The sequence below is a fragment of the Bactrocera neohumeralis genome, unplaced genomic scaffold, assembly GCF_024586455.1.
Source record: "Bactrocera neohumeralis isolate Rockhampton unplaced genomic scaffold, APGP_CSIRO_Bneo_wtdbg2-racon-allhic-juicebox.fasta_v2 cluster10, whole genome shotgun sequence".
Classification (NCBI taxonomy): domain Eukaryota; kingdom Metazoa; phylum Arthropoda; class Insecta; order Diptera; family Tephritidae; genus Bactrocera; species Bactrocera neohumeralis.
The window spans coordinates 9,532,088-9,544,344 of record NW_026089623.1 but is presented as its reverse complement, the minus strand read 5'-3'; the positions used below and the strand labels follow the sequence as shown (position 1 = coordinate 9,544,344).

The following is a 12,257-nucleotide window of genomic DNA, read 5'->3' as shown; positions in this document are numbered from 1 at the left end:
TATTGTATCGGCGACAAAACAGAGCAGATCACTGCATTGAGAAAGAAATGTCTAGAAAAAGGAAACATCAACAAATGTCGGAAGTGAATCGTAAGTTTATCAAATGAAATTAATTTTATTTATAGTGGTAATGGTCAATTTTAAAATGATATTGTGTAGTCGAACTCGAAGACGATTTTGGTATGGACTATGAAGAAGATATTGGTGACAGTGAGCCTGAAGTAGCGGAAACCAATGTGAAAAAAAATACAAAACAAACTGCTTCAACTTGTATTAACAGGGGAAGAAAACATTTTCACACCGCGATTGCTTTCAGCACTTGATAGCGCCAAAGTAAGCGATGGAAAGGCGATGCACATTCTGATGGCGACTGCAGAAGCATTGGGCCATTGCACTAGCGACTTGGTAGTCAATCGTTCTACTCTCCATAGACTGAGGGAAGAGCATCGCAGAAAAGAAACACAGAGGATTCAAGAGAGTTTTATTGACAAAGTATACTATGATTGAAAATATACGTATAGGTTATTTAAATACTAATAATATTCTATTCTAGCTAAGTGATACACAAGCAATGGTCGTCCACTGGGATGGTAAAGTATTGCCAGATCTAATTGGAAAAATAAAAGTTGAGCGAATTGCAGTGCTTGTTAGTTATAATGGCGAATCCAAATTTCCAGGCGCTCCAAAACTTATATCTGCCACTGGTGAAAATATAGCTACAGCCGTTTTTGATACACTTAGTAAATGGAATATTTTAGATCGCGTAGAAGGCATGTCTTTTGACACCACGTCCACTAATACTGGTCCAACGAATGGAGCATGCGCTCAATTGCAACGCATGTTAGGAAGAAATTTGTTGACGTTACCATGCCGTCACCACATTCTAGAAATATACTTGCGTAGTGTATTTGACCTGCATTTCAAAGTGACTCAAGCACCCGAAGTCTCAATTTTCGAGAGATTTGCCAAAGCCTAGCCAAATATTGACACTTCATCATTTAAGAGTGGGCTCGACTGTGAAGATATAAAATCTCATATAAGTGATGGCATCTGCAATGACATCAAACAATTTTGTCATTCACAATTACAAAAAACTTTTGTTCGTGCTGACTACGAAGAATTTTTACGTCTAGTACTTACATGCACGTTGGATGTCAAAGGGGATATATTCCTTGAAAATATTTCTTTTTCGTGATCAATTTCACTTGAGTAAAGCTGAATTAAAAGGTTTAAGTCACATTTGCGTTTTTTTAGTACGTTTATATATAAAAGCTTGGTACAAATGCTCTAATGCAATTACCTCTCCCCTGCATGATTTAAACTTTGTAAAAGAATGTATTAATTATGAAAAAGTGAACCCAAGTATTTCTTCGGAATTGCTGAGAAAAATGCAACAACACATGTGGTATTTGTCAGAGGAAAACGTCGCAATGGCTTTCTTTGATTTCAATGTTTCTGTAGATGTTAAGAAAAAAATGGTAAACAATTTAAAATCAGAAGAGCCAACTATTAAACTACAAAACAATCGCAAAATAAAAAAATTAAGTGACTTAGGCAATTCGGATTTAAGCGAATTTGTATCCAAAAGAACTTTAACATTTTTTATGAAGTACAAGTTGTCAACCAACTTTTTGTATTTGGATCCAGAGTCTTGGGAAACAAACGAGGAATTCCAAAATGGTCGCACAATATGCCACAAATTGCTTGTTACTAATGATACAGCGGAAAGAGGTATTAAATTTATAAGGATTTCAATACTATTCTTACAAATAAAGAAGAAGAAAAACAGTTCCTCCTTCAAGTTGTTGAAGAATACAAAAAAAAATCCTATAAAAAATCGGAATTAATTTAAGTTTTAATATTTCTAGATGTATTAAATAAATTGATATGAATAAAAATATTTCCTTTAAGTAGTAGTTTTAAGTTAATATAATGCAAAAAATTGGAGAAAAATAATACACTAAAAGAAAAATTGATACCTGAATACATAAAACTTGTTTTTTTTCCTATAGGAAGGCAATTTTTAATTTTAAAACGTTTCCGCGCCGTCTTCCCATCATCCGATTATCCCCAAATTTTTTTTTAAACATTTTTACATAAAAAGGAAAAAAAATAACCCATTCTGTAAACATAAAATACATTTTGAATTTTAAGGACAGGTCTACCCCATATCTATCTCGATTAATTTTAGGTAATACTTACAACCGTTAGGTGAACAAAACTATTAAACTCTGGAACAATAAGTTGCAAGAGTATAAAAAAGATAAATGAAGTAATTTTTCATGACTTTATGAAATAATTTGATATGATTGGTATATTACTATTTGGCGGTTTTTTAATCCTTTCGAATATTTTTAGGTGATGAATCCGATTCCTTAGGCGCGAGTCGCCAAGGAAAAACTCCAATTACGAATTCATTAAATAAAGACAAGCGTAAGCCATTTTTCAAAAAGCAAGATACTGCTTCTCCTTACGACGTAGTTCCATCTATGCGACCAGTTGTTTTGGTTGGCCCTAGCCTTAAGGGGTATGAAGTCACAGATATGATGCAAAAGGCTCTTTTTGACTTTTTAAAACACCGGTTTGAAGGAAGAATTATAATTACACGAGTAATGGCTGATATATCTCTAGCAAAGAGATCTATTATGAACAACCCTACAAAACGCGCTATCATGGAACGGTCCAGCAGTCGGTCAGACTGTCTCACTAAGGTTCAAGAAGAAATTGAACGTATATTTGAACTAGCGAGAACCCTACAATTGGTAGTTCTTGACTGCGACACAATAAACCATCCTTCACAACTTGCGAAAACTTCATTGGCGCCTACTATTGTATATCTAAAAATAAGTAGCAGTAAGGTATGTACATTAATATAAGAAAGATGACCTGTATTTGAAGTTATTGTTTTTAATTCTCTCAACATAATTGTTGTTATCTGTTTACTATATGTGTAAGTGACTTATCCTATTGTAGAATTTGAACTTATATTCAGCAAAACCGTAAATGCACGTTTAAGCATCCAATTCACGCGATCTTTATTAAGTCGTTTTTAAGTCTTATTCTTCAATCGCAAAATCGCATTGTCAATAAAAATTAATCGTGTACCTCTTGTTCATTTTAATAATTAAAATACCCTTTTATGCTAAATAATAAAAAATCCTTAACAAAACAGTACTATTCGTCTCAAAAATCGGTATAAGAAAACCTACACATTTACTTTAAAACACGTGTCTGGTTGTACCTTTTTAATAATTCGCGCAATCATGTGAAAACAATATATATTTGTGAAATAAAACTTTAAGTTTAGCAATAATATTAAAAACCCTTTTATACAGTACAAAAAGAAGAAACAGTATAAATCTTTAGAAATAAAATGAAGAAATGGAAAGCTTTAAGATCGTAAAGTTAAACAAAGTAAAGCAAAAGTTTAATATTCTCAAACAAGGAATCTTTGTTATCGTAAAGAAAAATATATATATCGTATAGAACAAAAACAGGTACACGGCAACATTGTAAAAGAATACATTCGATGACTCTAAACAACGTGATAGTGAAAAAAAATGTAAAAATTCGTAAGAAACACAGGTGGAAATAAAACAAATAAACAATATGGCAAAGAAAAATTTTAATATCGTAAAAACTAAGTACATATACGTACTTTGACGCAAATATATAAAAAATAGTAAGACTTTTTAATTCAAATTTTGCGCGAAAACTCATCCGTTGAATTTTGTTTTTTTATGTTGGTATGACTGCAGTGAATTCTGCGCCGAATGTCATATCAAAATAATCATTGGTGTTTAGTATACGCTTGTCTCTCTGAAGTAAGTAAAGTGCTTTCAGCGATTTTTACAATGAGAGAAATTCTTCAGCAACGGAGTCAAATTTCTGGTGCCGAAACGTTCAGAATGTTGAAAAAGATCTTCGACGATAATTGTTTGTCGCGAGCAAGTGTTTTTGATTGGTACAAATTATTCAGGGTGCCGAGGACGCGTTTCCGATGAGCCACGTTCATGACGGCCATCAACATAAACTGATGATAAACACGTCAATAATATAAAGGAATTGGTGCTTCATAATCGACGATTAACAGTCAAAGATCTTCCTGGCATTCTTGGAATATTGGAAGGATTAGTTAGAATTTTGAAAGGTCATTGGGCCTAGGAAAAATGAAAGCTCGGTTAGTTCCAAAATCACTAATTTAAAAAAAACTACGTGAATGCACCATCTCATACTGCATTGATTCCTCGTAAGTTTTTCGTCAAATTTTCAACCAATATCGTATTGCAACCACCGTATTCGCCTGATTTAGCTTCGAGTGACTTCAGTCTATCCAGCAAACTCAAACGACCGCTCCGGGAAAACCGTTTTTAGTCCATTAAAGACATTAAACGCGAATCGCTACGCCCATTGAAGGCTATTCCACAAATTGACTCTAACCACTGTTTCAAGGATTGGAAGAAAGTTAGCACAATTGTATTGTTGATTATTTTGAGGGAGACGACATTGATTTTGAAAAATTATTGAAAATTATTAACAAGGTCCTACTATCCTCATAGTAGTACATATCAAAATTTTATGAAAGAAGAAGTGAAGGAATTTAGTACAAATTTTAACTCAATTAAAATAAAAGAAGTGAATAACAAAATCGAAGGGGGAATGAGGGATTTGGCTATATAAAACATCGAACTTATTCAACCATTTGATGACGATCGTAACTAATTGCCACTCTTCATAAATGGAACAGATGCTACAATCACCTAAAATATCAAGGCACAAAACATTTTATCTCCATTCTGTTAAACGAACACTGAGAGGCGCTGCATTAGATGTGGGAAGACGAGAACAACCACCGGATTGGATGACGTTAAGGCTGTTATTTATTGACAAGTTTGGGGATCGCACTTCAGTTACAACACTAATTTAAACAAGTAAGGAAGGGCTAAGTTCGGGCGTCACCGAATATTTTATACTCTCGCATGATAAAGTGATAATCGAGATTTCATTATCCGTCATTTACATATTTTTTTATTTTGCTGTAAAATTAATTAGATTAGATCAATTTGTGTACTTTGAGTATTGAATTGTATTTTCATTTATTTTGACTGTATTGAGGACTATGTAAAAAAACAAAAACAATCGTTTTTCGAAGTTAATGCACATTTTATTTCTTACATCAATAAGATTATATAGGTTTGATTTAGAAGTAATAAGTATTATATATTTTAATAATTAAATGTTTTATTTTTAAAACCTAAAGATATGATTTTATAAATAGCAAAATTTATCCTACGTACATTTCATTTATTCTTAAAATATTTACTTCTACTTTATATTTATACAAATTCTTATATATTACCAAAAATATATATTGTATTTAAAACAATATTTTTTTTTCAAAAAACTGCATTTCTTTTAATATATAATAATGTATATTTTATTATATAATATTACAATTTTGAAAGATTTGTTAAATTATTTTAATTCTACCTTATGTTTATACAAATTCTTATATACTAACAAATTATACAAATGATTTAAAATTTCTAAGTTTAAATATTTATTTATTAATTCATAATGTCATATTTTTAACTTATTCTAATGCCCTTATGTGTGAAAAAGATACTATTGTACATAGCCTTAGTCCGAAATAGAGACACAAATACCATCATGATAGCTATGCACTGTCTCATAAGTGATAGCATCAACATGAGAATGATCCATGTTTGAAAATGCCCAATCAATTTGCCTACCCGCAGGTGTAGTTGAATATTCTACACTAAGCAGGGAACTAAAGTTTTTATCTTGAAGAAGATTTTTTATTGTAGACCCTGCAGACTTTAAGCAAATGTTAAAATCTCCCACAATTAAGACATTTTGATTGCACAACTCTGTAGTAAGAATTTCTTGAAGTTCTGCAATAAAAAGCCTGAGGGGAAAAGCTGAGTTTCTGTAAAGAACCAGAATATTGTTGTTGAAACATTTAAACAAAACTGCTTCTAAAACTTTGCGGTCTGAATAAATCTTCTTCATAATCTTCGGTTCTATAGAGCTGGCAACACTATGCTTTACATAAATTATAAGGCCCCGTTTTTTTCGGTTGCTTGTCTCAGTGCTATCTATCCTCAGCTCGTTTATAAGAGTAAATCCTGGTATCTCAAAATGTTTAACAGGAGTGCTCCAGGTTTCTACGAAGCATAAAATATCTGAAGATAGCATCAGACAGTCGCCTTTTATGTTAATGTGAGCGTGGAGACTCTGAGCATTATGATATAAAATTTGAAGTGCTGATGATCGAGAAATCATAAAATCGAAACTTGTAATCAGGGCTTTAGATGTGCTCAATTCCATCATTTCCCTAAATACTGGATCCGATTCAGAAAATTTATTAGGAGGAATAAAATTTCCGATAATAAAGAGACCTACTGCCGTAGTAGCTCGACTGCAAGCGACATATATCGAAGCTCTAGGCATTCTGGGTCGAGTATGAACGACAACTTTATTATATGTAGCACCCTGACTTTTGTGAATGGTTATTCCCTCAGCTGGAACAACTGGAAACTGATTTCTTTCAATTATAATTTGCTCATTTCTTTTATATTGAAAAGATCTAATAACTTTTTCAATTGGGGTCCAAGAACTTTCTAAAGGATGAGGCTTTTTTGATCGTGCTATCAAACCAACAGAAGGTTCCAAGAATTTAATCCAAAGAATTACTGGATAATCAATTTGCATTAGTTCTCCAGTTGCCCCATTAACTAAACCATCACATGTGTTTATATTCACTGTAATCATGTATTTTGCAGTGGTTTTTAGTGTCAACTGATAAGGAAGTCCCTGTGTTTCAGAAGTTTTGAAAAGTTGAACTCTTTCCAAAATATTCCCTTGTTGATCACCTATACCCATTCCTCTTACAGAGTCTTTGGCAGTTGAAGAAATAGCTTCAGTTGTAATTCGACTGAGCTTAAGGGCATTGAAATTATTTGTCTCTTCGTTTGACCAAAATAAATGGATCGCATCATCGGGGACTTCTTCAGAATTAACTACCCGAGTTTGAATTAATGATATATCATCATTTGTCATAGTGCCAGATGCCATACGATTTAACGCAATAGCAAAAGCTTGATCGTCCCTTTGTCTCATTATTTCTGTTAATTCAAAATATTTGAATAAGTCCCACAAAGGAGAACCAACTAAAGTGCTGTAAGCATCATTAGAGTTAGAAGAAAATATCCACCTATCTCCAACAGGTGAGAGTTGCTTCAAATCTCCAAACACTATAATCGGTATGCCACCAAATGGGTTGTTTGTTTTAAAAATTTGTTTAAGCCTAGCATCAACATAGCTAAACATTCGAGCGCCCACCATTGATATTTCATCAATTATGATTAGTTTTAAATCAGCAAGTTTGTAATACAAAGAGTTAACTATGTCACTGCTTAAGGGCCTCAACTCTCTATTCGGCTGATTTACAGGAAGAGAAAATATTGAGTGAAGTGTCAGTCCACCTATCCCGAATGCTGCTTTACCCGTAGGTGCACAAAGGAGAACTTTTAAAGAACTTGGGATGGATCCAGGTGTAGAATTGAAGCGATGGTTAAGAGCTTGATATATTGCAGATATCAAACGACTTTTTCCAACACCTGCTCCGCCCCCAATGAATTCATAAAATGGTCGACTTGTTTTAATCTGATGCATCAAATGAGTCAAGTATGTTCTTTGCTTAATATTTAAACTTTGAACTAGAGAAAATAATTCCTCAACCGAAATTAAAGGGGGTAGTTTAATAAGCCTAATATTGCAATCAGATTCAGTACCATTATCTGTTGTATGTTCGCCATGCATTAATATTAGGGCTTATTTCTGGAAGTGCTAACACCCGAAACTCATTTTCCACAACAGGTAGTTCATTTTGTACAGCTTCTTCTAAGTCTGTCTCATTATAAAGACTTTCTAAGACACTTTCCAGTTCTCTTTGATCAAAAACATCATATTTTTTTCGATTTCCCTCAATTAAAATACGGTGAGTTATACAAGTTAGCTCATTATCATTTTCAATAAGATCTTCCTGTTCGTTCCGCCATGGATAGAAAAGCATTACCATTTCGCGGAAATACTCAACTTTGGTCACATCAGGACTAAACCTTCTGTACCGAATAATAATTGGTTTGGTACGTTTTTTAACAAAACCGCTGCCGTCTCTAAGTGCAATTAGTACCCCAATATCTGGTACGTTATTATCTTCCCTCTCTTCTTCTTCATGATCACTGTCTTGCACTATTCTATTGGATTTCACAAATTTAAACATAGATGCAAAATCTGCTAAGCAAACAGTTTCTAACTGATCGGGCCGCTGCACATAACGGTCTAAAATACCAGCTACAAATATTTCAGTAGAATCTGAAGGAAGGTTCTGAAGTTCCGCCCTAGGTTTTACCATTCGCACACGTTCCTCTGGTCGTGAGGTATTTATAAATATTTCTCCATTACTAGCTTCCGAAAGATGAAGCCCAATGCAGCAATAAACAGCTTCTTGTGCAGATATTTCCGTGCCTGATATAAATTTATGACCTATATGTTGAAGTTTTTGCTTTATTGTATAATTTCCGGCATTTACTTCTGATATAGCTTCATTTAAGAGCCTAGAAATTCCTCTGTTCGATTTGTTAATATAATTAATTATATAGGAACAGCAAGCATATGCATCCAGTATATATTGGATATCCATATTAGCCCTATGGAGTTCCAAAATAAGAGGATTATAAGCATTTATAAAACGATCTTGCATTTTTCTTTTCAGAAAAATTTTAGGTTTTGATAAGCTTGATCTCAGAGCTAACAAATAGTCATCAAAAGACATGTTTATTCTATTATCGCTCAAGAAATTTTCAAAATTATCTAAATTCGATATATCTTCTGTAGTCAGAGTTGAATTTAAAACATTTTGAATTCTAGAAAAGTTTTCCTTATGCCTTTCCAAATCTTGGGTTGTGTCTGGAAAAGGAAGCAATATTTGTGTGCAAGGCATTGGTGGATATGGTATACCAAAACGACAAAATTGTTGTCCTCTTATTTCTCTAGTACACGACCGACTGTGATTATGCTTTTGATAATCTAAATAATGTTCCAAGTGGCTTACTGAACTATCTGTTGAAACATAAGTGTCAATGAAATCAATGACTTCGGAGAATGTCTCAGGACTTTGAAGGTTGATCTTGGGAGCATTATTAAGCCAATACATGCCATGTATATGCGGGGAACCTCTCTGTTGAAACTCTACTCTCCAGTAATAGTTTTTTACAAAATGTGTTCCAAAAATGCCGGTATTATCTTTAAAAAGTTTAAGGATTTGCCGGTAGCGGTAATCAAAATATCTAGCACAAGTAACCGCATCTGAGCAGATTAAGCGATATCTATCTTGGGTTGATAAAATGTTGGCTTCTTCTTGTGAAATATCTTTTGAATCAACAGTTTTCGACAGAATAACCAACAGCTCAACCCACTGAGATTCAGCAGCCGATAGAGTTATGAAAAAGGTTGGAAGCCCAAATTGGCGAATCATTGCAATTGCTTTTTTTTTCTCAGCTTCCCAGTGAGCAGGAGAGGATCTAACAACTTTCAAAACTTTGTAACCGTCATCATGTTGAATCAAGTTTTGAACAAAGTTTTCATTTAATACATTTTGAGCCGTAACTCGGTTACGACCTGAAAACTTTCGGAGGCAAATGGATGTACTATTCTTAATTTGCAGTAGTTCTAATTTTTTATAGTGGTAGAACAACTTCGGAATGGTACACGCTCTGCGGTCAAAGCGGCGAATTTCGGAACGTACTATCTTACTATCGGGTGATTTTTTAAGAGCTTGATAACTTTTTTTTAAAAAAAAAACGCATAAAATTTGCAAAATCTCATCGGTTCTTTATTTGAAACGTTAGATTGATTCATGACATTTACTTTTTGAAGATAATTTCATTTAAATGTTGACCGCGACTGCGTCTTAGGTGGTCCATTCGGAAAGTCCAATTTTGGGCAACTTTTTCGAGCATTTCGGCCGGAATAGCCCGAATTTCTTCGGAAATGTTGTCTTCCAAAGCTGGAATAGTTGCTGGCTTATTTCTGTAGACTTTAGACTTGACGTAGCCCCACAAAAAATAGTCTAAAGGCGTTAAATCGCATGATCTTGGTGGCCAACTGCCCATGCATCCCGAAAAATGCACTGTTTGGTGTGGTTTGTACGCTGGTGGAATCATTGGACCGTATTTTTCAAAGATGCTGTTGGACGCAACGTTACGGTGAATGGCGATCGCTATCGTTCGATGCTAACAAACTTTTTGTTGCCAAAAATGGAAGAACTGAACTTGGTTGACATGTGGTTTCAACAAGATGGCGCTACATGCCACACAGCTCGCGATTCTATGGCCATTTTGAGGGAAAACTTCGGAGAACAATTCATCTCAAGAAATGGACCCGTAAGTTGGCCACCAAGATCATGCGATTTAACGCCTTTAGACTATTTTTTGTGGGGCTACGTCAAGTCTAAAGTCTACAAAAATAAGCCAGCAACTATTCCAGCTTTGGAAGACAACATTTCCGAAGAAATTCGGGCTATTCCGGCCGAAATGCTCGAAAAAGTTGCCCAAAATTGGACTTTCAGAATGGACCACCTAAGACGCAGCCGCGGTCAACATTTAAATGAAATTATCTTCAAAAAGTAAATGTCATGAACCAATCTAACGTTTCAAATAAAGAACCGATGAGATTTTGCAAATTTTATGCGTTCTTTTTTTTAAAAAAGTTATCAAGCTCTTAAAAAATCACCCGATATATGTTTCAGAGCATGTACGTTTTTGCCCAACGTATATTGTTCCAAATGACAATTCTTCCGAATTATTATCTTGAACTATGTCAATTGGCCTTTGCCCTTCCCCTGGCGCTATAACTAAACGGTTATATTCCATGTTTTCTATAGGAATATTGTCTAAAAGAGTCTCTTGACTACCTGGGTTCAGTTCTGCAGGTACGGGTGCTATGGGAATGTCTGTGTGATTATTATGGGAAGTCTGTTCCTCATAAAGAGATTGAACCAATCTATCATCTTCAGCAGATGCAACAAAGGGAACTTCTTCTTGGTTATTAAAGCCTGAAATCCAATTCTCATTTATGTGTATATTATGCTCACGATACAGAGAAGTATTCACTAAGAATCGCAAAGCTTCCATAACCTTCGCAGGCCGTATGGTATCAGTCATATAATCATGATTGTATTCCATACGTCTTCTTAAGTGAATTTGTATCACATGAGTTTGATCAAAAGTCCTCGGTAGAGATGTCACAACATTATTAACAGAAATAGGTATATTGACAACGGCACCTTTAATCGAACTTTGGCCTTGATATCCCAATGGACGAATGGTCATAAAAGGCAATCGAGGCATTATTAGCCTTTCTTCAATAGGGGTTAAATTTTTTAAACAATCTGGTATATCCGGAAAGTCTAGACCATTTAACAAACATATTTTTGGTATGTTATTTTTGGCAATCCCATTTTTGCAAGTTAAGCAAAAATTGTAGTTTCCATCTTCAGAAGGAAACTTTTGCTTTAAAAAGAAAACAGATGTAGCATCTGGGTGAACTTGAGCTATAGTTCCGAAATTTAACTTGCGTACTTGATGTGGAAACCATAATCCCCCACAGCAAATACATATTTCGGTGGGACCTTTCTTTATATTTTCAAAATAAATGCTTCGAAAATCTCTTGAAATGCCACCATTTGCAAAAATATCAGAGACATTATTTTCTCTGTTTAATATATTTCGTTGGGACTGCCTTTCATTTTGAATTTGCCTATTTGTTAAGTTTTCTCTATGAATACGGACCAGATTTTGTTGTTGACGTCTCTGATTTAAAATTTGTTCCCTTGCACCCCTCCTGATAAGCTGTCGTCGTTGCGTTTCTCTATAACGTTCCTCTCTCCTTGTTTCAGGATTTCTTCTTGAACGTTCTCTTTGTATCTGATCACGTATGCGCTCTAAATGTCTATAGTTAGGATTTCTTCTAAGTTCTCGGTGTACTACGGTATTATGAGACTGCTCATTTGACCGAATAATAGGGTTTTGGCGTCGAATTCTATGTTCTTGGGTATTCCTACTTTGCTCTTCAGAGCGAAATTGAGGATTTTGTCGCCGGGTTCTATGCTGATTGGTATCTATGATTTGTTCAGCTAACCTTATTTCGGGATTTTCCCGCCGAGACCTATG

At 34.4% G+C, this 12,257-nt stretch overlaps 1 protein-coding gene and 1 long non-coding RNA gene across 13 annotated transcripts in view; both read left to right on the top strand.

Annotated features, from left to right (window-relative positions):
- The window catches only part of LOC126765052 (voltage-dependent L-type calcium channel subunit beta-2), a 259,846-nt gene that overhangs the window by 93,684 nt on the left and 153,905 nt on the right, over window positions 1-12,257 (top strand). For 11 of the 12 annotated variants that reach the window (XM_050482651.1, XM_050482641.1, XM_050482644.1 and 8 more), the window contains exon 6: window positions 2,359-2,858. In XM_050482651.1, the coding sequence (XP_050338608.1) occupies window positions 2,359-2,858 (500 nt within the window). The remainder of the gene's footprint in view (window positions 1-2,358; window positions 2,859-12,257) is intronic. The other variant, XM_050482650.1, reaches the window with a different exon arrangement.
- LOC126765133 (uncharacterized) lies at window positions 41-665 on the top strand. The gene is made up of 3 exons (XR_007668283.1): window positions 41-90; window positions 160-492; window positions 554-665. It is a non-coding gene; the product is annotated as an uncharacterized LOC126765133 (long non-coding RNA).